Source organism: Triplophysa rosa, linkage group LG22 (genome assembly GCF_024868665.1).
Source record: "Triplophysa rosa linkage group LG22, Trosa_1v2, whole genome shotgun sequence".
NCBI classification, from domain to species: Eukaryota; Metazoa; Chordata; class Actinopteri; order Cypriniformes; family Nemacheilidae; genus Triplophysa; species Triplophysa rosa.
The window spans coordinates 10449382-10475779 of NC_079911.1; the positions used below are offsets into that span (position 1 = coordinate 10449382).

The 26398-nt window shown below is 36.6% G+C and overlaps 3 protein-coding genes across 6 annotated transcripts in view; 2 read left to right on the forward strand and 1 right to left on the reverse strand.

The window, feature by feature from the left end:
- The window catches only part of cadm2a (cell adhesion molecule 2a), a 375584-nt gene that overhangs the window by 96683 nt on the left and 252503 nt on the right, over positions 1-26398 (reverse strand). The gene's annotated exons all lie outside the window — the stretch shown is intronic.
- Positions 19469-21583, forward strand: LOC130546501 (asialoglycoprotein receptor 1-like). The gene is made up of 4 exons (XM_057321800.1): positions 19469-19710; positions 19864-20235; positions 20381-20687; positions 20792-21583. The coding sequence occupies exons 1-4, from the start codon at positions 19536-19538 to the stop codon at positions 20925-20927; spliced, it is 990 nt and encodes a 329-aa protein (XP_057177783.1). The 5' UTR covers positions 19469-19535; the 3' UTR covers positions 20928-21583.
- On the forward strand, positions 21913-24112 carry LOC130546503 (CD209 antigen-like protein A). The gene is made up of 5 exons (XM_057321802.1): positions 21913-22195; positions 22355-22642; positions 22795-22922; positions 23273-23376; positions 23547-24112. The coding sequence occupies exons 1-5, from the start codon at positions 22021-22023 to the stop codon at positions 23674-23676; spliced, it is 825 nt and encodes a 274-aa protein (XP_057177785.1). The 5' UTR covers positions 21913-22020; the 3' UTR covers positions 23677-24112.

Consider the following 26398-nt stretch of genomic DNA (forward strand, 5'->3'; position numbering starts at 1 on the left):
CCGATCCTCCTGTTGCGGATACCTAATTCATACCTGTCTGGTTCGCAACAATGCACCACTTGAAAGCAAAAACCTCTCAAGAGCGCTTATCATTTGTAAACACTATCCACTACAGAGCTTCACAATACGCTGGTGATAAAATTGTAGCGCGCTGACAGGCAGGCCAATGCCTCTCCAAATATCACACAAATGGCTTTGATGATGAATATTACAAGTTCCTGAAACGCTTGTATGCGATTCAAGGCCTCTGTTGTCATGAAACCCTCTATTTCAGCACAGATTAGTTGTCACTACAGGTTTGAGAAAACGTAGGAAAAGTATTCATTGAAAAGTGTGTAGCTGTGTGGTTCTCCTAGTTTTTGTTTTTCCATTAAAACCATTACAAAATTCCTTTTGTACACTGCTGAAAAAAACACAGATACCCATAACCAAGATCTGCGCTTTGGAAGAGCAACTTTTGAGCAATAACATTTCTCTTGGTCAAGTGAAGCCTCAACCCTCTGTCGTGTTATTGCTTCGTGAATGGCTATTGATCTGACCGAAAAGCGCTCTGGTACTGACTCACAATTAGACACAACAAGCCGTTCATGATTGACAAACCAACCCCTGACGTCAAATCCTGTCCATTTTTCGACATGTTTTCGCACCAAAAGCATCCACTTTAACAAAGCTTTCCATTTATATGCATTAAAGCTGAGCGCATACAATACATAATTATCGTATACACCATAATGCAATCACACAACATTATAGACTGAAACAAGCGAATGAGGAAAATGGCTCGTAAATGTTTTAAACAACAATTTTCATGAAAAGCAAGAGCACAATGAATGTCCTGTGCTGTGTTTCTATGCTTTTTATGCATTTTGCTGAAACACTAACAAATCTGGTGGGGTTACGGGGGCATTCTGATAATTGTTGCAATCAGTCCAGACGTGCATGTTCAATGAAATAGCACGGGCACAGTTCAAAGTCAAACAAATAACGTGTGTGTGTGTCTGTGTGGGTAAATGTGTAGGAGGCAGAAAGCTGAGAACAGAGGAAACTTTGCAAAACTTTTAGATTTAACCTCTAAGCAGAACCCAAAAGTGTCACAAAATTTACCAGTGGATTATTTTCTTTGGAAGTACAAGTACATCCATCAACCATCCACAGAAAACAAAAGTAAAAGCTCTTTAGTGAAAAACTAATAAACTAAAGCTAACATCATAGAGTTTCATTCAGTTCCTGTATCTCAGCTGGTAAAAAATTGTGCTATATTCCAAAAAATGTTTTTTTTTCAACCCAAGGTTGGGTCAAAAAAGGGAGGAACAGAAGTAGCGATTGTCTTCTTTTCTGTGACATATATCCGAGTGAAACGGCTTCTGAAATGAGAAAATATGTAAAAACACGTCTCCGATAGCCCCGTCCTCACATCATTACATGTGACAGGAAGAGGGAGGGGAAGGAAGTTAACGTTTTCGATAAAAGATGACGCCAAATAAAAACAATGAAGTGCACAGAAAAGTAACTTATTAAAAAATAAACACTACAATATTCCATAAAAAACTAAAATGTTTGGGTTAAAACAACCCCATGAACCCAATGAATCATAGGGTTCAGCCCTTTTTGACCCAACGTTGGATAAAAATAGCTCAATGCAATGCAAAATGTTGTTAGTTTAAAACACAAAACCACAAATACTGTATGACTTCAGATAATCTGTCAATTTGCTATTGTGGCAAATTATCCAAGGGCATCATTGCCTTTGGTTTTAATAAATTGCTCCTGCCAGTAGAGTGTATACAGCATTTACATGATGTTGACACATTCATAAAACTCTAAAATGAAGATTTAGTTTTCTAAGATGAAAATGTTAAAATCCACATAGTCAAAACAGAGTTAATGGGAAAAGGGTGGAACCTGCTTCCATTTGGATGTTTGCTAAATGCTTTCCATCTTTTACCTATCTCAAGTTGAATGTTTAGCCCCTGGTTGAAAGCAGGGCATAGTTTTGAGTGACAGAGACAAAGTGGCATCCTCCAGGGCTAAATTACCCAACACCGGCTGTAGAGCTAACTGTGTAGGAGGAGAAATCGGAGGAAATTAAGGCAGGAGAAAGGAAAGGTATGTAAGCCTCTTTCTCCTACAGCCAGAAAGGTGACAAAAATCCCACCATGCCATTTTGAGAATTCTGGGCATCACTGAATAACTCAACAGACATGAATTATTGATGCCAGGAAATACTGAGATCAAGAGGCCGAGACCTTTGTTACCATGGATGACAACTTGTAGCAGAGCAAATATCATCTGTGCCCGATAAACTACACGCTTAGAAAAACAATAAAAGATGCTCCTGTTGGACCCGTTGGTCTTGGGAAGATTTATTGAGTCAGATCCGAGCTGTAAACTTTACTTTTAGTGGGAAAGACCTCCCGCTGAATAAAAGCAGTAAATCCTGCTGTCCGTAACACCATTACGGTGACTGAACAACCAAAACAAGAGAAGAAACAAAGGGACTTGATTTTAGCTCGGCTGAAGAAATCGCTCACTACTGGACAAAGGAACTGAGCCACTTCAGCGGAGCCATTCCTCACACGACATTCCCTGACATTCCTCAGGGGAAGTTCAATATAATGCAATTTGTGGGGGAATTACAGGTATCTGTCTTGGCTTGCTGATCAGTTAATGCGTAACAACCTGTTATTTGTAAGCGCTTCACATCTGTGCCATTTTGCAGCCATTTATGCTGAACTGAAATCAGTTTTAGGGAGACCGTGTGAGATTTATGATGAGAAAATATGTGCTGAGCAGAGACACAAGGACGAAAAATGGTTGATCTCGATATCAGGAACAGCACGGTGAAAATAGCATTCAGCACAGATGTTGTAGGCGCAATTGCGCCGTTACCTTATTTGCATAATTCCTTTAGTGTGTTGGACACTAAAAGGCGCACAGACGGCGCGTCCAAATAGTGTTCGCTATCAGTGGGTGAAATTCTTTTATCGCAGTTTAAAAACAACAGACCAAACACATGAATCTGGAGACATAAGAGGCACATTCACAAATTTGAGCAAGAGAATAAAAATTGTATAAAAGTTTGGCAAAGGTGCATTTAAGTTTGTACACATATGAACGTACGTTCTGTTTTACTCTGTTGCTGGGTTAGTTTTAAAACGAAACCAAAACTAAACCAAGTGTTAACAAACTGTACACAGCCCACCAAAAAATTGAGACCACTCCAGTTTTGCCTCTAATTTATGCATGCATTCACAGGGAATACACGTCCAGATGAAAACTTTAGATTTCAAATCCACTGTAAGCCAAATTAATAAATGTAAATATTAAGAAACAAACCCTAAAACATAGATTCATATTGTGAACCCTGATCAGAAATAGAGTCAAATATGTGGGGTCATTTGGTGACATCATGTGTCTCTGATCTCCCTCATCTCTGACGAGATGACTACAGACTTTATTTCAGCATCTTTTTCTTTCTTTTTAGGCACTTTGAATATTTAAACCGAGGTCTTTTAACGTCATACCACAAGCGGTGTAAATCACAGCGGACGTCTGCGCTCGGCACCTTTCAAACGCTGGAGAAGTGGCAGCGTGGCAATAGCGGCTGATTGCTAATACCCTGTTTGTGCTGTTTCAGAATGGTAATTTGGCAATTTAGCGTAGCCGCGAGCACTCGCCGCGCTATAGCGCCCTGGTGAGAGGGAGAAATAAATAGCATGAAATCAAATGAAATAACATGAAATAAAATCAGGAAGAGTCTGCGTTTAGGGCTCATTACATTTCCGCTCCTGCAGAGGGTTCTGGCGAATCCTAAATGAGGCAAAATAACAACAGTGACACACAAGAACCAGCGTTGTGTTCAGAGTGAGAATATGAGCTCATTTCTCAATGACAGAGCTATTGCAGCGAGTAATATTACACACAAACTCCTCAATGGAACCGGATGCAAGATTTACAATACTACAAGCTTTAACACATACAAATACAAAATGCTCTCTCTCTCTCTCTCTCTCTCTCTCTCTCTATCATTTTACATTTCCTTAACAGGGGCAGTCATGCAACCTCACCCTTTCCAAACCAACCATGACTCGGTCTGAACTAAATCAACAAATTTATTAAGAAGACACAAACAATTATTTCATGAATCGGACATAACTTTTCTGACTCTTATTAGGTCATGCCAAGATGATAAATACATATTGTGTTCCTTTTAACTCAACATTGTGTTGTCCCTTTTATTTATTTAACACAAAATGACTCATATTGATAAAACACATAATGTGTTAAAATACCATGACACAAAAAATTGCACAAAAACACAACCGCACAAAGCTATCGTATATCTTCAGAAGGCTTCAGATGTCAAATGGACCATGTTCATGCTTCTTTTGCAGCCTTTTAAAGCTTAAGCTTTAGTCTCGATTCAATACAATTGCCTAAAAACGTTTTGTATTGATGCTTGGGCAATATTCTATGCGGAACAGTCATGTCAATACAGGACTTTGAAATCTAATAAAAAATAAGAGAGAGCCTGCGGTACTGTAGCACAGAGTACAATACCACATTTTGTAGTGTTAAACTGAGATGAGTACAGTAAGCCTTTAAAAATCATAAAGATAATCTATATGGTTCAGATTTCAATCATTGACAGGGCTATACCGGTACAGCAGCAGAGAAATGATTTGATCTGAGGTTTGCTGCTTCACATGCTCAAACACACATACTGTATCTGATTCCATGTGGATATATTCTGTTTGTAGTATCTTCAGTACAATTCTTATTCTTTCCTCTCTCCCCCACACTTCCTTAATCCATATTTTTCGCTGATAATCAAAAGTGAACAGTGCCTGACACATACATTCTGTGATTTGGATCCAGGTTAATCCTTGTTACTCACTTGAGATATTATAAATGTCACACAAGGGCTTCTTGAAAATCTCACGGCTTTAAAGACGTACGAATGACACGCTGGGCCAAATGTGATGCTCCATCATCCATATGACAAGATATAGTGAGTCAAACATGCTATAAAATCTTTTTTTACTTAAAGGTCCAGTGTGTCAATTTCTGGAGGATCTATTGACCGAAATGCAATATAATATACATAACTATGTGTTCAGAGGTGTTTAAAGACCTTACATAATGAAGCGTTATGTTTTTATTACCTAAGAATGAGCTTGTCACGGTCCTGCCTTCTTGTTCATGAATTTCTAGTCGTGTGGCAGGATCGGGACAGAGCCCTTAGGTTTTATGTGAGAAAGCCATGGGTTGTTTACATTTTTACATCTCATGTACTTTCTCATGTCTTCACTGTTAGATGTCGCTGTAGATTTAGCAGCACATTACTGTAAAAATCCACAGTACAATACTGCATGTGTATATTACAGTAAAATACTGCAGTTCATAATGCATTATGGGTAATTTTGATTGAGCGGGAAACTTCTACAGTATATTTTGGTCTCGCTATAACCTAGCTGTAGCCTTGCTGTAATGTGTTAGTCAATAATACAGGATTGGTGTAGCGAAAGTGCGCCACAACGTCAAATCACGTCAAATCACACAGAGCACAACTCCTGGCTGCAGCTGGAGGAGGATATTCGATTCGATTTCTGGCAGTTCGGTAAGTTTGCAGTTTGGTTTATTTAGGTGTTTCATGCAAAGCTATTATTTAGTTTTAGTATTTTGCACAACAGTTTGTCACAATGTTGTTTTAAACGTGGAATGAGAGAAAAGGTCGCCAACAAACGTTGCGGTCTCCCTCATAAATTAAACTACGTTAGATGTCTAACTGTTACCCACTGCTTAAACCCGATTTACACATCCCACTTAATTAATCATGAGGGTTTTGGTGAGTTTATTTTCTGTGGAATTGTTTAAGTTCGTTTACAATGGCAAGGTAGGTAAAATGACTTGTATTTGGCAATAGATAAACTCCCGTTAACCAATTTACTCCCGTGAACCAATTGAACTAAGACACGTCGCGAGCGCGGTATTGCTGTCCTAGTTTAGGATCGCTTATCTTGTCTTTCCTCTGTTCAGTTAGGGGCAGGGAGGAGCAGCAGCAGTATTCAGTTCGACCGTATGACAGGCTAACTCGTGAATTAGCTGTGCACGTGCTAAAACAACATTTTCATATCAATCACTAATCGGTATTTGCATCTTCTTTTAAATGTAAAAATACTGTTCGGATATATGAACATCAACATAGTTTGTCTGTAAATAGACCAGACTTGACACGCTTTCAGGTTCTATATCTCATGCTCTCACTCGGCCCAAATAAATCTCATGTGAAATAACAAAGGCACTGTAAAGTAACGTTAGCCCACACAGCACCAAACTGCTCCACACGAAGTGAAACGTAATATTTAACTGCGATGAGTGCGATCTATACAGATTACTGCTGTTTTCATACACTAACAGGTGAATAAATGGGTTCGCGGTGTTATTACTGTTTACTTATTACGGTATATCAGCAAAAGCAGAGATGATGTTCTTTAGAGTGTTTTACATTCAGTTGGCCAATAAGTATTGTGTGGTAGCATATTTGTTGCAATATTGCTTCCAACACTTCCAACAAGTTTCCAACGCCTCAAATCAATGCACGTACTTTGGTAAGGAGCGATGCTGGCTCCGCCTTTACGTAATGACGCTGTACGTCGGAGAGAGGAGCGCGATCAGCTTGAAAATGCATTTTCAAAACCACATTGAATTTTGCTACACCCATACTATTTCGGTGTGTAACCGAAAATGCAATCCCAAATATCTAAACTCTTAATTTTAATGCATAACATTTAAATTATAATTTTGCTACATTTTTGCTTGGCTATCTTAAACGTATATAATAAACAGAATGGTTTCAAAATTTCAGCAAGTAACATATTTTTTTCCTTTCAGCTCTAGCGTGACAGTTTGGTCCCTTTTTGCACCCTGGGTTTATGGGTTTTCTGTAAGTATTGACCATAATAATACAACTTTTTATTCAAATTTGTTTTTGGTTTTACTACTGACTTTTTAGTAACACTTACAATAAGGATTTATTTGTTAACATAGGATGTTAATACATTTTAACATTTGGCAATACACTTTTAAATCAATCAATTTAGATCAAGATTTAATGGCGACTCAGTCATCCTGCTCTTGATGGCCTTCTTCAGAGAGGCGATGGACTCCCTGTTCATCTTAACTGATGTAGTATTGTTTTATCTCAAACATTCATTGTTTGTTTTGCCTGCAGCACCAAGAACATTTGCAGTTACCTTTATTTTTAGATTGAGAACTGGACCCTGATGCCATCATGTTTTCTGTAGTTATTCAAGTTTTGTGTATTGCTTCATGTTGTTTTACTATGTTACAGGTCACTGCAACCCAGGCAGATGTGGAGGCACACAGGTCATACCAGATACCAGAGACACCCAGACTCATTATGCTCGGTAAGTGTTACTTTCCCACTACAGTTTCTTTAAATACCCATGTATACACCCACACACTACACTCTCACACACCCACACACTACACTACACTCTCACACACCCACACACTACACTACACTCTCACACACCCACACACTACACTCACACACCCACACACTACACTACACAGTCACACACCCACACACTACACTACACTCACACACCCTCACACTACACTCAGGATAGGAGTAAATTCAGGGATGAGTTGAGTGTATTTGAATCTTCGGCATATTTGTAAATATAATAAATATAGGCATATTTGTTGACTTAATGTGTATGATATTGCTAACAGGTTTCTGGCCAGAATCAACCCTGAAGATGGGAAAAAATGCACATCCAGACAGGGAGTAAGCAAAAAGACAGGGAAGGTGGTGCAGAGAAAGGCAGTGGCCATTAACCCCCATGTGAACAGCTTCATGCAGTCCCTGATGGAGTTTGAATGGAAGACTTCAAACTAAAGGCCAGTGGTCTATCTGCCACAGTTTAATGCATTACTGTTCAGTCCTTTATGAAATTGGAGTAGAATATTCAAAACTATGTGCAAGTGTTCTCTTTACCTCAGTTAAATATGTTACAGTTTAGTCGTTGATGAACTTTGAATAGAAAATGTCAAACTACGGGCCAGTGTTCTCTTTGCGAGATTTAAATGTTACAGTTTAGTCGTTGATGAAGTTTAAATGGAACATTTTAAACTACAGACCAGTGTTCTCTTAGCCAGAGTTAAATGACACTTGTTACTTTGTTGCTATTGTTTCTTTTGATGTGTAATGTTTAAATTTCTAGTCACTTAAATGTTGTAATATATACATAGTCGTTATTCAGTTTTTATTAATATAATACATAATACTTCAATACTGTTTCAAATGTTTAATTTTTAAAAAATATTTTAATGCTTTTTGTTTCAATGAAATGATTCAATAAAAAATATGTTTGATGCAAACATTGCTTGGATTGCCTTTTGATTCATAATGTCAAGTATAGCAGTTTTGTAATATGAATAACTAATAAAGTAATTATTGCCAAAAAGTATTAAATAGTAATAATGTGTCAATATAGGTATTACAGTAAATTACAGTATAATACAAATACAGTAAAAATAGACAAATTACAAAATATTGTAAAAATACAGTAAAGTACTGTTTTGTAGCTATACAGTAATATTTTTTGTACTGTAAAATGTATTACAGTACAGCACTGTAAATAAAAATACAGTAACTTGCTGGCAACCGTGCTGCCAGTAACTTACTGTAAAAATACAAGGAAATCGTTAACAGTGTTGTCATTAGCCCCGCCCCTCTCGTTTCATGTATTGCTTCCCTGCCGTGTCTAATGTTTCCCACCTGCCCTCGTTGATTATCCCTTGTCTGTCTACCTATATAATGCCCTCATGTTTCATTGTCCTGTGCTTGTTGATTGTATGTATGCGTTTGAGGTGCTTTGTGTTTTGTTTCCGCGAGTTCCTGCCTTGTCTTGCTCTGTGCTTCCTTGAATGTAAGTTGTGTTGTTTTTTACCTTAGTTCTCGTTTTTGCCCCCTTGAGGGAAGTTTTTGGTTTATAGTTTTGTATTTTAGTTCATTTTGTCAGACACCCCCTCGAGGGTATTTCCTTTGTTTTGTGTTTTGTGAATAAAGGATTTATTTGTTAACCCCGTCGCTGCCGCTGCCTGCGTTTGGGTTCTTCCGCCACGCACTTCATGAGAGAGCTATTTCTATCTATTTCTACCATGTTGTTTCTACAAACGGACAAACTGCTACAGAGCGTTTCATAAATACGTTATCTCTTTCTGCAAAGAAGCGAAAATGTGCCGACATCATAGTCCTGTGTCAGCCCCCGTAGTGCTTCGAAATGGAGGGGGAGGGGTGTAGTGAGCGCAAATGTTCGACCTTGTGGGAACTAAAGGTGTAAAATAAAGAAAGAGACTGCAAAATAATGTTCTGTTAACCCTTTAGAGCCTGAAGGGAAAATATGTTGTTTTCACACATTTTGTTCTTTTGACTGTCAAACACAATGTCCTATCATCATGTGCAAGGTATCGTTTTTTCGTCTTTCAATAAAATAAGGGTTTTCACTATTACTGTATGTTGTGAGTTTATAAATAGAATTTAAATAGACAAAAATAAAAAAACGTTTTACTGATTTTTATTCAGACATTCTCAAAACACTAAAGAACGAGATAATCTAGCACTTCAGACATGAAGAATATACTGTATACATGCAAAAAAGTCTTTTTAGTGTCACTCATGTACATAGTTTTCATTTCAGCCTTTTTTGACACCAGTTCTCCAGGCGTTTTTTTTTGCACTTTTCACTCCATTCACTCAAATGTATGCATACAAACACACATGCATACACACAAATACACATGCTTCAACATATGCATGCATGCACATGCACGCACACACACACACGCAGATATACACATGCACTGCATATGTCCACACATAACGTTACTTGTGCGCACATACACGCATATACAGTAAAAGCACACACGCATCCATACAAATCCAAGCATGTGCATGAAGGCATACGCACACAACTCAAGATATGTGAAACTGGTATTTTGAAACACTAAGTCTAAGCGTATTTTACGGACATTTCTCATGAGACAACATTTACTTACCCCTCCACGTCTGGATCGACACCCACAGCATATTCTGAATAATGCAGACTCCGGGTCAGAAGAGTCTCGAACACCGTCAGTTTCATGATCAAAAAGCATCTCAATCACCTCTGATGTTGTATATTTCCTCTTCGCCGTGTTTCGTTTGCCTATTTTTATTTTATTTTACTTGCTCAAAAACTCTAATCTGTCGCATTCCGTCATCTGTTCATATCTACCGCTCTCCACGAAAACTGCAGCAAATGGCTCATGAAACGCAAGTGATTACCGTAATACATACATGTTCAAAAAGCTCAAATTTGTCTACTTTAGGAGCAATTCAATATTTTTGATAGCATAAATGGTTGAAGAGTTACGGTTAAATGAATACTGCATGGTAAAATGCGTCGGCGACGGTTAACAAGCTAAAGAAAACCTGTTTTCTCACAGAAAACTTCACCGGCAGTGCCCAACTATTTAAAGGTCAGTGTGAAATAAAATGTAGATTTTGTAATCACACAAAAGTTCAACAACTAGAGAAAAAATCTTACTAACATTCCTAAATAGCTATTATTGTGTTGCAGCAAATGGTTTAACATCCCTATAAAAATGAGCAAAACTATACAGGCAGAAATGGGCTGCATATTCATTTACCTTATATTAATATAATATATATTATTATATGTTACATTCCTTTGTTAAAAGCACATTGTCTGGTTGATGACTTACAGTACATTTTCTATTTCAGAGTAATTTGATTATAAAAATCCTTGAAAAATGTATTAATAAAATAAATATTCATAAAACTAATAAAAACAACTGAAACTGGTGTCCCTCATTTGCAATAAGTTTTCATACATTCTTCTAATTCTTTAAATTCTTTACATGCTTTTCATTGGTTAAACAGCAGGTGCAATCTTTATCAAAGAATTTGTAACCGCATAATTCTTTTAAAAACCTGAATTTTTAAAACAAAGCACATACGTTTGGTTTGATGAGTAGTAACTAACATAATTGGACATAAATAAACAAACTCTGCTGGATATTTAACAGCTGATTCTGAACAGGTTGTGTGTAACAAATACTCAGAAACCCCCACTGTTAGCCTGTGTTCTGTCACCATCCCTTTAATCGTCCACCAGGGACACTTGATTTATTGCTACAGCCAGCAAATGCCTCAAATATTTTCATCTTTTATCATCACCGTGTAATTTTTTCAAGTTCATTCATTTCATTTTAGCATGCGTGGTATCTATTGGAACATAGAAATAATTCAAAGAATATATGAGCGTGAATCTCAGTATTTGCGTGTGTGTCAGTTGCCATGATTTAGAGCGACATTAATCACTTCAACTACATTTTGCTCACAGGCATCCACAAAACACACTTTCTACAAATGCAGAATCTCATGAAATCTTAATGCACAGTTTGTCATTGGGGACTGGGAAGTACATGGGAAAACCACCCTGTCAGCCTCTTTTAACATTCTCGAAAAAGAGATCTGGAAATGGTCTCATTTTGCCCAGAAACATCAGAGTCAAATTATAAATATACATAACACATACATGTCATGATTCTTGCTCATCATGTCATGTATTTCTTGGTCTTGTGGCAGAATCTTGGCAGGATCCCTTGTTTCATGTGGAGAGAGACAGTTTTGGTCCGCCATACTCTCTCTCTCCAGGTCTCGTCTCTGTTCCCGCCTGTGCTCAGTCATTGTGTTTGTTTGAGAGTGTTACTCTCTGTGCTTCATCGTGTCTCGTACCCTGAGTGTGATTACCTGTTTCTGTTGTTGAAGGTCCTTTCAGTCTAGTAAGTGTCCAGTTTAGTTTATGTCTAGTGTTATTTATCTCAGTTTAGTGTTAGTTAGTCTACGTCCTGTTATTATCCTGTTGTGCTGTCATACCCCATCGTGGGTCTTTGTTTTGTGTTTCTTGTAATAGATACCTTTTTTGTTACCCCTGAACGCTGCCTGCAGTTGGGTTCTTCCACCTGTTTCATGACACATACACAGAAGTATATACGTATAGCAGTGGTCTATCTGTAAACAATGAAGAAAGACCCATTGGCCAACCAACCAATCACAGAGAGGATGTTTAGCAAAAAACATATTCAATCATTTACTATGGTAAATCATTTTCTATAAATGGTGAAATCTTGTTATCAAGTTCAAGTAAAATATCACTGACAAAGAAAACAATTTTATTGTTTAGGCTAGTGACAAAAACCTCTCTACCCAACATATGTCCATGATACGTGAATTAAGTTTTATCATTGAGTGTAAATGTAACAGCCACAAAAACTGAACCCCATTACACCGAGGCTTATTATTTAGCCTTCTTTTCTTAACCAAGTACATTATGGGTTTGATCCCTGGAATTTATATACAATGTGCAGCTTGAATGCACTGTACACTAAGTTGCTTTTGATAAAATCATCTGCCTGATGCATAAATGTAAATGCGATCATTTCCGCCAGAATGTTAACACGGACCCAAATGACAAACTAAATGCTCGGTAGCTGAGGAAAACAAATTACATCTTCCAAAAGCACATAAATTGGACTGGAAATTATATCATATGGGTATTTTCACGGTCCTCTGTGCTAACCCACGAGTCTTTGTTTGATAGGCGAACGGCGACCATCTTCACGCAAATGGGCTAATAAATCTAATCACGCCCACTTAAACCAGCTTCTTCCGAGTCATCTTTATTACATCTCCTCCAATCTACCTCGTTGTCTCGCATTACAAAGAGGCGCCGTTGTGTTTGTTTTTCATTTAATCGGGAATATTTGATTCATGCTCCTTAACGTGATTACGCCAGTATTCCTCTGCACCAATGTGCTCATCAGCTAAATAAACAAAAAGACCCAGCTGAGCGGTAAACACAATCAGCTCCGCAAACAATACGTGCTGCGGATGCTTGTATGCAAATAATCTCCTGCATGAACGCGGCAAGTTCACTTCGACCCTACAAATTAGTTAATCAGACACTAAATAGCTATTTCTAGCAATGGAGATCAGATAGATCAGATGTTATGATCAGATTCAGATAGAAACATGCTGATTGGTATTGGGGAGATGTAAAAAAACTGTAATTTCATGGAATTACTTTTTTACTGTACAGATTTTACACGTATTTTTAAAATACAGTAACAAGTTAAAATTACAGAAATGGACAAGGATGGCTTTAAAATAATGTGAACGTGTAATTTTACATGGCAAAAAACATTTTTTTACAGTGCATAATAGTTGACTTTCTCAGGTTTTTTACACACATTAACACTTTTCAGCTATTAATCACACCAACAGTTAAATAAACTCATAAAATGGTTATATTTGACCTAACAATGGGTTGAAACAACCCCCAATAATTTATAACCCAACAGTTGGTTGGGTTTGTCCATTTTTGACCCAATGATTTTTTAGAGTGTATGATACTGTTTTTATATTTTTTTGATAGTAAGAATAGCCTGTCACATAAAAATGGTCTCACCCAATGGTATACAGTACGCTGAAGGTGGAGCAATCGGTTTGACCAACCAATGACATCATACACTCTAAAAAATAATTCATGGCATCTGTTGGCACAACTTAATTTAATGAATTGGTGCAAGTCAAAAATCAAAATTTTTGGTACAATTAAAACGTTTAAGTGTGAAAGTCTATTTTGATGAGTTGTGCTGATTTAATAATGTTGATAATTACTTGAGCTTAATATTGTGTGTAATTTTAACCTTAAAATCTGTGTTTATGTGTTTACAAAAATATTTAAGTTGCAGTAACTCAAAGTAATTGGCTAGATAACTTAATTTTTCAACACCAATTGAGTTCCGGATTTCAAGACTCCTCCCAAACCATGTAACATACGTAAACAAGTTCAAACTCTATGTGTCAAGTGTTTGAAAAGCGTAAAATAAATTTGTTCATGTTCAATCTTTAACTTGATCTATTACAGTTGAGGGTACATGACTGACGCTTGTTGTATCAAAGTATAGCATTGCTGAGGATCTCCATTTCCCATCATGCTTTGCATGGTACTGGATAATGAGAGTTAATGTAGAAATACAGAGTTATTTTATGGATTTTTATCAAGTTGAGAACAGCATGAGACTTAATAATGTTTCATATTTTGTTCTCTTGACATTTGAAAGGGTTTTGGTTATGTTTTAAGAGGTTACCATTGTCCTGAAGGATAGAGCATTTGATATGGTTCGGCTCAAAGAAAATGACCACAAATGCTGTTTACTCGAAAGACATCTCCTTGGAGATGCTATAGGCACAATCAGCTCTTGCTTTCAATTGTTGTTGAGAATTTTGTAAATTGAGATATAAAATAAAAAAGTGTATTTGCAACCAGTGTCTTTGATTAAATCAGTATTAAAAAATAGTTGGAACAACTTAACAATTTCAATGATGAGCAACAATTTTTAAGTTGGTGTTACTTAAAAATACATTTCATTTAAGAGAAAAAAGTAATCTGTCTGATTAAATGTAGTTTGTTGGATGAACTTAATTTTGTTAGAAGTTCTCACAACAAGAGAAATGTTGGGCCTACTCCAGCCATCTGAAAAAGTGCCTTTTAACCTGACAAACTATCAACAAAAACTGCATTTTACAAACTATTCTAGTCAACATGCAATTCAGCTGGTGGTCACAATAAAAAATCCCTTGATCAAAAGCTATATTTCTCTTAAAAGTGGAAAAGACAAATAACTTTGATCTTTAAATATTCTGCTTGTCTCCTGGGGCCTTGTTTAACACCGCCGTTCAGTTCAACCCGGGACCCCCTGTAGCGACCGGTGTAGCCGACAGCTCCATAAAACACTGACACTCTGGACATTAAAACAAATCCTTTATGTGCTGGTGTTACATTTTCCAATTTCCAGTAAGCTGAAGGATACAGAAATCATGAATCTTTCAAATGAGTGGAGTCAAACAGGTACTGCTAAGAATGACGGACAGCTCGGGCATGCCCATTACTCAAGCGCATATATATTTTTCTCACAGCTTGCTCTGTTTCTTCAAATGAATAGTTTAGAGCCAGCTCGTACCTATGATTGATGGATGGAGGCCGAAAAATTGTTTTCACAGACACGAACACCGCGGCCAACGCTGAGTAACTATGAAATATAATTTTTCAGCATATCAAAGGAGAAAGAGAATAAAGGAGATAGGCTATCTTCAAAATAATAAAAGTAAAGAAGCAAAGAGGAGGTTTTAACCCGCTGCCTCAAAGGGTGATCATTCAAGATAAATCCGAATAAAATATAGCCAACACAATGATTAACTAATCTCCACCTCTACGTGAATTATTCTCTTAATAATCTCTGTAATTATTGAAACGCTGGTATCATGACTGCATATTGATAGTTAGAAATACAAAAAGTGTGTCACATTAACTGCCTCACATCTATAAAGGAACACATGAAGGGAAATACAGACCATACAAAGCAAATGTCAAGCTGTCAATATTTCATAACAAGACCTGGCTTCTCATTTTTAAACTATTTTTATTTCTCCTCACCGTGTCACTTTGTGGACACTTGCTAACAAAGACTTCTGAGCGGAGTTTTGAAGTTGGACGACTCCAGAGGAAAAGGCGCTTCATCAATGACTGGCGAAATCGATGTCGACTGAACAGCTTCCGTAATGAGGAAAGCGCAAATCCCTCAAAAGAAAAGACGGAGAGAAAAGGGCCCGTCGCAGGAGGAGAGCGTTTCTGAAAAAGGGGCAGAGTCTTTGAGATGACGGGGATAAAGACACATGTAGATTTTCTCAGCCTTTCAGCTGCCCTGAATGTTAGTGTGCCTTTACTCCACGAAATGCCATTTTCTATTGAACAAAGCAGATGCATTGTGATGTGATGTTGGATGAGGGGGAAAAGCTCAAGTTGATCCATTCTTAGGCCTGTTTGTATACGATTTTTTCACTCTGTCTATTATTGATTTACAGCACAGAAGCTCAGTTCACGGTGCACAATACACATGCATCATATGTGCATAAGGGGCCACTTGATAACATCTGACAGCAGAGATACGTGGGATTTTAGCACAAGACTGCAATCGAGGTCAGCAGAATAATCTCTCCAAATGTACTGTAACCACACGCAATGCCATTTTAAGCAACAAAAAAAGGATTCTGCATTATTTGGGACTTCTTCCATCATTTTGGACATAAGGTTCAGCAACACAAGAGCGGTTACTTAAATACCAAACACTTCCTGAAAAAGGCTGATGTTTATCTTTTAGTAATTCCCTATTTCATTTTATTTCTGCTTCTATAGTCTACCAGTCAAAGGTTTGAAAATACTTACCTTTCTTTTTATGCTATTGTTGTTAATGTTGGCTATTAAACAACACTGAATTCATTTATTTCTATTAAATAGTTAACATGTATTTAGCGCGTTTACATGGGTGTGTTTAAATGATCACAGATTCATTACAGCAGGGGCTTTGAAAATGCTGGCGTACAGTATTTCTGTGTATACGTGGGTGTCTATAAGCAGCACTAAGGGCCTGATAATAGCTTTAAAGCAGACGAGAGACTCAATCTAAGAGCCCAGCTGAAGAGCTTAAAGTTTCAGTTACTTTAGTCAATGGGGCACTACTGTTTTGCTGACATCTGATATTGCCTTCAACTATGCTCTAGTGAAATTTCTCTAGAACAGCAATACTGAGGAGGACAGCCCAGAGAGGATTCCCATACAAGCTTTCCTTAATGTCTTATACGTTAAAAATCAATATATTTATTCCCGTGTTAATATTAATATTTTATGTGGAGTGGATATTTTCAATCTCAAAAACTGGTACAAATCAACATCTCATGAATTCTTCAGCTTGAACATGTGCTAACCTTTTTGGTGACATTAAAAGACACCTTATTTATCAAATAACTGTCGGATCATTATCATCATCATCGGCTCTCATGTCATCATTTATTGCCTTTAATGCTGTTGAAATAACACACGATTACCTGATGGAACTTTTTGGGTGCACTATCCCTTTAAGAAGTTTTTATCAGTCAAAATTCTGCCTTTGACCATTTTTCTATCATGGAATTCAGTTTGTTCTTCTATGACAAATTGTTTATTGTACTTCTATAAGGCCAGTGTTGGGTAAGTTACTCTCAAAAAGTAATTAATTACTAGTTACTAATTACATATTCAATAGTGTAATTAGATTACTGTACAAATTACTCTCTCCAAAAAGTATTTAGTTACTTATTACTAATTACTTTCTATATCCTATATCAACCTTGATTAGTGAAGTGATTCAAGGATAGACATGAAACGGCTCTTTTAATTCATTCAAATAAATAATATTAAACTACATAAAGTACTCTTATTAACTGACCAAAGTATTACAAATGTGAGAAATATACATTGAAGCACAGATTTTAAAGTTAGACTTTGAATTTTGATGTCAATTCCACTATTGCACACACATACATTACACAGTATTTAGTTTAATTACATCAAAAGTAACTGTAATTAGATTACAGAAAAAATAAGAGTAATCCCTTACTTTACTTTTCAAGGGGAAAGTAATTAAATTACAGTAACTAATTACTTAGTAACTAGTTACACCCAACACTGTATAAGGCCCTATATCAAGGTTTCTCAAAATTCTTGTGTTCAGGGACCACTTAACACGGCAAAGATTTTTAAAAGGACCCCCTCATAATTACAACAGTTATAGTGATGTTACAATTTGCACACTTAAATGCAAAAAAATAAAGCTGCGATGAGAGAAATAATAGTTAATACTGGGAATAAAACTCATCTCCAGCATTCACCCGTCGAGCCCGAACTGAAGCCACAGCCATAATAATGATGGATGGCTGCTCGCACCCTCTGCATTTCACATCAGCATTCAGCTTCTACATTAGAGCATATATGCATGCGCGTGGGGCCCGCGGGACCGCCGAAGTCTCTCCCAGGACCCCGCTGAAGAGAGACTGTCTCATCATTTATGTGAAGCAGCCTCTCCAGCTCTGTAGAAAGAATGGCAAATAAAGCTCAAGCCGAATCAAAGACTCTCATCTGGTGGCATTTTCCTGATTTCTCCAATTGAAACAAACTCAATTACCATTAGAAAGCTGCCCCTCTAATGCGGGCGAACAATAGCAGACGCATGATGGATCCACGCGGACCGCTAGCGTCGGCCTTCCTACACCAGTCACTCAAACTTTGGCGTGCAGGCCTTCTAATGGCTGCGATAACAGCGACTCATTACGATGTCATATCCTTCATGCCTGACTTCTTGTCAAGCCAGACAAAGACCTGATGCACCCCGCACAGCAGGAGCCAATCAAATTGTTGGAAAATAAGCAGGGGCCATTTTTAAATTTCCTTTCTGTATAGACAGCTTTGGAGATTGACTGACAGTGAGAGACTGTGGAAAAGGACATTGAATGTATAATTTTGAATACATAACGGCATACGGCACAGCTTACACCATCGATTCAACACATTAGGTTAGCCGGTGGCGGACAAATCCTTTAAAGCTGTTGTTTTTAAGCGTAGGTATGTACATTACATAGTCGTATGCGATAGACTTTCAAAGTTTAACATTTAATACAATTTACCACGTACGTAATGCATAGAAATGTAACTTCTATTCTTTCTCTTCTTTTTGCGTCTTGTTGATGTATGTTACATTACATTATTATGTGTTTTTATTAGAAAAAATGAAAATGATACTGATAAGGAACAGGATTTCATCACACTGCAGCAAAACGGCTGAATAAAACAATGTATTTTTCGGGAAGATTACCTTTAAAGACTGGGAAGTGTGAGACAATGCGTTTCAGTGACATCCTAATTGTTCAGCCCGTCTTTTGCAACACAAAGTGACTCACGTCACGTCGCTTCGGTTGCTCCAACAATTAAAACCTCAGGTGGGAAGAACCGCTCGGAAGGACGAACGGCAGAAGGGAGGGAAGTTGTTTGACGTTTTAGCAACATAATAGTTTTCGAAGGCTCACCTGCTGAGTTTGGCTTTTCTAAAGCTGGAGAACAAAGCGACCATGATGAACCCTCCTGACAGCTACTAGTTAAGATCATTCTATGATATATAAAGAAATGTCGAAAACAGTGTGCGTTCAAAATCTGTTTGATTTAAATCTACCTAAGAGTCACATGGCGCAATGGAATAAAAGGGAAATTTAAGAAATTAAAAAATGATTATTTGAGATACAGTACAATGTCTTTTGACATCAAAGCGAAAAGTTTGATATAGAAAGTACTCGTATATAGAGCTTTGATGAAAGATGTGCAAAGTGTTATTGTATCATCACACTGTGTTAACTTCCTCTATGAAGCAAGTTCCTTTATGCAAAAATGATTTCACAAAGAACTGTGTTTTGTATAAACAATTCAATTACTGGCACAAATAAACAAGTCCACCCCTCAGGAGAGGTAACAGTTCACTCTTAACTTGAGTCATCTCACCTGCACTAACAAATGTCTGGTAGTGTGAATGATAGTATAGATAAACGTTCAACAATGGACAGAGAAGAAAAAGAAGAAAGGATTGTTGATATCTACATCACTGCAGAGGCTGTAAGAGATATTAAACACAAGAAACAAACTGAGGAATCTAAAACAACAACAACAACCCAACCATCAGAACACAAAGGTAATGAGTTCTGCTCATATATGTTCTCATAAATAAAGATAATACATATATAATAGCAAAAATAGACAAATTGGGTGTTTTTAGTTTGCGTGAGCAAATAGTGAAGTAAATAGTACATACTGTATATATTAACATTATGTCTGTCATCTTCAGGAAGTGAGTGTGTGAGGAACAGACGTCCCAGATCAGTTCTAGTGTGTTTGGTGGTGCTGTGTGTTCTTCTACTGACTGCAGTCATAGTGCTGTGTGTCCTTATCTACACAAACAATCACCAGTTTCACATCAACTACAAAAACATCACACAAGACAGAGACCAACTACTAACCAAATATACCAAACTCACAGACGACAGAGACCAGCTAATAACCAAATATATCAAGATAACAGAAGAGAAAGACCAACTACTAAACAAATATACCAAACTCACAGAAGAGAGAAATGAATTAACAACCAAATACTATAACGCCACTGAACTATATATACAATTAAATCGGGAGAGAAATACAATATGGACTCATCTTTGTGGTAATCTTGAACCACAACAAAACAACACAACACTTCACATTAAAAGAATGCAGAAAATACATTTTTTAAACCGAAGAGTACTGTAAGCTGTAATTAATTGTGGTCAGAAATAAAGATTTACTAGCTGAACTGTTTATGTTTACAGATGGATGGATTCATTATGAAGTCAGTTTGTACTTCATTTCATCTGAGAAGAAGAGCTGGAGTGAGAGCTTAAGTTACTGTAGAGTGAGAGGAGCAGATCTGTTCATCATTAACAACAAAGATGAACAAGTGAGTGAAACATACTGTATAAAAAGATCATTAGGCATCATTAGATATAAATGTTCTTTTGTTTCTTCAAAGGATTTTGTTAAGAAAATAACTTGTGGAGAACACGTTTGGATTGGTTTGTCTGACAGTGATGAGGAGGGCAGATGGAAATGGGTTGATGGCAGCACACTGACCTCTGGGTGAGAAATCACTAAACGTAACAGATTATTATCAATAAATGATTTTCACAGTCAGTTTCATATCACACAGAAAACACCACTAAACATCTAACGCTCATCTGTAGTTTCAGCTTCTGGAGAACTGCGATAGGAGAACCTGGTGGCAGTACAACAGAAAACTGTGCTGTGTCTCACTCAGGGTGGGATGATATTTCATGTGCTTCTACTTTTAAATCGATTTGTGAGAAAAAGATTTTTTAAATAGTTGTTAATGAGATACATGTTTACTGAGCAAATTGTAAACACCAGGATTTTATAATTATTTTAGACAGTCTATATGAGCAGGATACAACGTGCTTAGTGACTTAAGTCAATATATATATATATATTTATTTATATAATTATACAGAATACTTATTAGAGTTTTTTATCTTTCACATTTCCATATTGTGCTTTTCAGTAAACTAATTTGATTGTGTTTATTTGTGTGTGTGTTTTATATCGTGCATAAATGTACGTAAAATACTGATTGTAGATTCTAATGTATTACTGTATTACATTTTTCCTTTAAAGCTGCTTTAAAACAATGCAACATTTTAAAAAGTGCTATATAAATAATTTTGAACTAAACTTTCAATTTAATACTGTAAACAGAAGCAACTACTGGCACAAATGACAAATGCAGCTGTTAATCTGTGCTGTAAATCTGTTTGTTACAAATACAAAACTGCACAATAAAAATGATTATTTCCAAAGAACTTTCAGAACATTTCCTCTATTCTCCATTGGTCAAACACATAGTCCCAGCCCAAACTAACAGCACTGGTCAATGTGAATCTTTCATTGCAAGTATGTGTACGCTGCAATATTTCATGAAAAAATAGGCATTGTAATTTTTTATTTCACTGGGACTTTAAATAAATCTAGACACGCTGAATCAATAAAAATTTGGAATGGTCTCTTATATTTTTTGTGGCTGTATTTGATGCCTTAGGAGTAAGAACCCTTTAGAGTTAAAAAATACATTTATTCAATTATTGCTTTCAATATGACCAAGGTAACACACCAGATTGTTTTTAAAATATATCTCAAACATTTAATGTGACTTGCCATCATTTTATATTTGTTAGGTTTTATTGTCTACACATCACGGGTTTCTACTGTATAAGCTGTGAATGTTCAGTGTGCTGTCTGTGTTAAGTCCCTGTTTGCAGTAAGTTCCTTTATTTGTAAATTATTTCACAGAGAACTTCCTTTTGCATAAAACCTCGAATCTCTGGCAGACATACACAAGTCCACCTCAGTAGAGGTAACAGTTCACTCTTAACTTGAGTCATCTCACCTGCACTAACAAATGTCTGGTAGTGTGAATGATAGTGTAGATAAAAGTTCAACAATGGACAGAGAAGAAAAAGAAGAAAGGATTGTTGATATCTACATCACTGCAGAGGCTGTAAGAGATATTAAACACAAGAAACAAACTGAGGAATCTAAAACAACAACAACAACCCAACCATCAGAACACAAAGGTAATGAGTTCTGCTCATATATATGTCCTCATACATAAAGAATATTTATGTATAATAGTATAAACATTTACAGACAAATGTTATTAAAAGTTTGCATGTTTCTGGTTGATGTGAGCTGTGATAAATGCTAAAATACATTAACATATCTATCATCTTCAGGAAGTGAGTGCGTGAGGAACAGAAGTCCCAGATCAGTTCTAGTGTGTTTGGTGGTGCTGTGTGTTCTTCTACTGACTGCAGTCATAGTGCTGTGTGTCCTGATCTACACAAACAATCACCAGTTTCACATCAACTACAAAAACATCACACAAGACAGAGACCAACTACTAACCAAATATACCAAACTCACAGAAGACAGAGATGAACTGAGAGTCAACTACAACAATATCAATATGCAATGTGAACAGATAAAGCAGGAGAAAAATAAACTGTTGGAGCTTCTTCAAGGTTATCTTCAAGTTAACTACAACACAATACAAAATGTATACTGTATGTTACTGGACGCAGTAAATGCATTTTGCAAACTAAACCTACACCTGTAAGTTGTGCTGTGTGATCAGAAATAAAGATTTAGCAGCTGAACTGAATTGTGTTTACAGAGGGATGGAAGTACTATGAATCCAGTTTGTACTACTTTTCATCTGAGAAGAAGAACTGGAGTGAGAGCAGAAGATACTGTGAAGAAAAAGGAGCAGATCTGGTCACCATTAACAACTCAAGAGAACAAGTATGTTAAAGATAGAGTAACACTTTACAATTAGGTTGCATTTGTTACCAGTAGTTAAAGCATTAGATATCATGAACTAACCACCAACAATACTAGTAAATGCTGGATTTATTCATCTTAGTTTATGTTAATTTCAGCATTTACTAATACATGTTTAAATGTAATTGTTAACAGTAGTCAATGCACAGTAAACATAAACAACGGTGTTGGCATTAACCTACATTGAGATCAATACATTGATCACTGTTAGATCATGTTAACTATTGCATTTAGTAATATGAACAAATGCAACTTATGAAAGAACGTGTTTGAAAAGACCATTATGATATGCACGCTCTTTTGTTTCTTAGGATTTTGTTGGCAATACGTCTGATAGCAGTACACAAGACACCTGGATCGGTCTGTCTAAGGTGGACACATGGAAATGGGTTGATGGCAGCGCACTGAACTTTATGTGAGAAATCACTAAATGAAGAGTTTGGTTCCAAAATGAGTTAACTCTCATATAACAATTACAACTGGTTATTGTACATTCCAATTAATATCAATCAGACTGCAGTTGGTTGGTTTTGATTTAAGCCATAATAACACCACTGAACATCTAATGCTCATCTGTTGTTTCAGATTCTGGGGAACTGGAGAACCTAACGGAGGAACAAATCAGAACTGTGTCGTGATATCTAAATCATTCTGGAATGATCATTATTGTTATGAACTTCGTAAATGGATTTGTGAGAGAAAGATTTTAAAATGAGTTGTTAAATGAGAAACATACATTCATTCACTACACTGTGAACACACAAGTGCTTTCATGCATAAACACCAGGACCTTCAAGTTATTTAATACATTTAATTTCATAATTCATACGCATTGCACACATCGACACCTTTGTGTAATTAATTCTAGTTTAATATTATGCAAAACAATTTTTAAATGCTACATTATAAAAAAATGTAGATTTTTTAGTATATCAAAACCCTTCTTTAGTTGTGTGTGTTTAACATTGTGAATAAATGTAAATAACACATGGTTTGTTTTGATGATGGTAGTGCAGGATGTATTTATACAGTATTAGTTGAGATGCAACTACTGTCAAGAATTACACGTTTGGTACTGTAGCTCTGTATCACTGCTGTGCTTTGATCCTTATGCAAAATTGTACAATTATTTCCAAATAAATACGTTTGAAACATTCCCAACAATCTGTCTACAATAATAATAATGAATAATGAAAAGATGGATCATGTGGTAACAGTGTCTTCTGCTCTAATAGAGACATAGTTCATCTAAACTGGCCTAGTTAAATTAAATCAATATGTGCAAACTGAATGTCATGTGAACTCAGACATACTTCAACAAAAGCGGAGGTCATTTACACAACTCACTATAAACGTGAGTACCTTAAGCCCAACATTGCAAAATTTCATTAATTATTTTGATACAAAAGCAAAATAATAACATTTTCTATATCAGCCAGTGTCAACATAAACAAGTATCTGAAAGACTACACAAATAAAAGGAAGAGAGCGGTGGGCTAGAAGGACACTGATGATTTTAAATACAGAAGTTAATCAGCAAAACAGCCAAACCCAAGACATGATGATTGTAGCAAAGCTCAATATAACGGAAGGAAGGAGGCGAAAACCAGCGAACAATCAAACATATTTAATCAAAAATAAATAACGTTACACAAAAATACAAAAGTAACAAGCCGGCAGCCCCTCGCGGACGACTGCCGGCAACACGAAAAAGGAACAAAACTTAACTAATGTCCGGGCCCGGTCCTCTCTCTCCGTCTAGTCCTGTCGCTCGGCCTTTTATGCTTCCGATCTCCTCCGTGGGAGATACAACTGACGCTCATTATCAATCACATCACCGGCCTCGCTTCCTCCTCCCACGGCTCTCGTCACGCCTCCCTCGTCACAATGATATTTGGTAAAGAATTGTTAAAGAAACTGGGAAGTCTGCTTATCCTATAATATATTCAAATGGACCGTGGCATTCTGTTGTGAAGTTCCTTTATGCATAAATACTGGAAGCATTTCTGCCAGCAAGTTCCTTTCTGCATTCAAATTATTCCACATAAACACAAACTGTACAGTAGCATTGATTCACTACTAGTTGCTGAACTGTTACTATCTTGATCACACTGTATACAAACAATCACCAGTTTCACATCAACAACAAAAACATCACACAAGAGAGAAACCAAATATATCAAAATCACAGGAGAGAGAGATGAACTGAGAGTCAAGTACATTAATGTAAGTAAACTGAATGAATAGTTAAATCAGGAGAAAATGAACTGTGGACACTTTTTTGGTAATTGTGAACTACAACAGCACATATCTACTGTATGTTACATGATGAAGTAAATTTGTTTTGTAAACTAAACTGTATTATACAGTACTGTAAATTGTTCAGTGTGGTCAGAAATAAAGACTTGAACTTGTACTTGCAGAATAAGTAAAATACGGTTTGAAAATATGGTTCTATTATGATTTGCATGTTTTTTCTCATTTCGAATTGAGATTTTTTGTTAGCAAAATGTCTGGTACAGAAAACATCTGGATTGGTTTGTCTGACAGTGATGAGGAGGTCACATGGAAATGGGCTGATGGCAGCACAATGAACTTCAGGTGAAAATCACTAAATTTACTACATCATGTTTTCCAGTGTCTACATCAACAGTCTCACATGACCTCACATGTTTACTTAATCAGGTCGTGCAGTGTTTACTGCAAGTTTAAAATGGAAAATTGGACAGAATCATTTCAGAGACGGCAGCTATCGAAGGATATTGGGAATATTTCATTTCTCATATAAAAACAGCTAAAACTGGGGCATTATGAATTTTTTTAAGAATCTATCGCACATTTTGTGACACCGGGATGTCTGCTCAACCTGTATATTCATGCTAATTTAACCACACAATACCCATTGCTGTTCCTTTATTCATAAATACTTGAAACAATTCTGCAAATAAGTTCCTTTATTCATAAATACTTGAAATAATTCCTTTATGCTGCAATACCTGCCAGATAAACACAAAGGCAGTTTGCTGTTACCATCTAGAGCACCACACAATATGGTAAATGAGACGTAGCGAAAACTACAACACTAACACAATGGATGGGGATGATGGAAAAGATAGTATTGATGACATTTATATCAACTTTGATACTGTAAGCAGTGAAACAGGAAAAGAAACTGCAGATTCTAATACAACAAGAACCAAATCACATGAAATCACAGGTACTGTGTTTACTTATGTTTACTATTTTTTTTAGCATTTGGCACATGTAAAGATTGCATGCTTTTCGTTGATGTGAGCAGGCTAAATGGAGAGAAGCAGATTAACGGTATGTTTGTTGCCCTCAGTGAAAGAACCCGCGAGGAACAGAAGTCCCAGATCAGTTCTAGTGTGTTTGGTGGTGCTGTGTGTTCTTCTACTGACGGCAGTCATAGTGCTGTG

Bases quoted from the DNA above. Each gene is read 5' to 3' on its own strand.
- LOC130546501 (XM_057321800.1), top strand. From the start codon at position 19,536: ATGTCTGGTAGTGTGAATGATAGTATAGATAAACGTTCAACAATGGAC. The intron at 19,711-19,863 runs GTAATGAGTTCT...TGTCATCTTCAG, and splicing joins CCAACCATCAGAACACAAAG to GAAGTGAGTGTGTGAGGAAC. The intron at 20,688-20,791 runs GTGAGAAATCAC...GCTCATCTGTAG, and splicing joins GGCAGCACACTGACCTCTGG to TTTCAGCTTCTGGAGAACTG.
- LOC130546503 (XM_057321802.1), top strand. From the start codon at position 22,021: ATGTCTGGTAGTGTGAATGATAGTGTAGATAAAAGTTCAACAATGGAC. The intron at 22,643-22,794 runs GTTATCTTCAAG...TTGTGTTTACAG, and splicing joins ACTGTTGGAGCTTCTTCAAG to AGGGATGGAAGTACTATGAA. The intron at 23,377-23,546 runs GTGAGAAATCAC...CTGTTGTTTCAG, and splicing joins GGCAGCGCACTGAACTTTAT to ATTCTGGGGAACTGGAGAAC.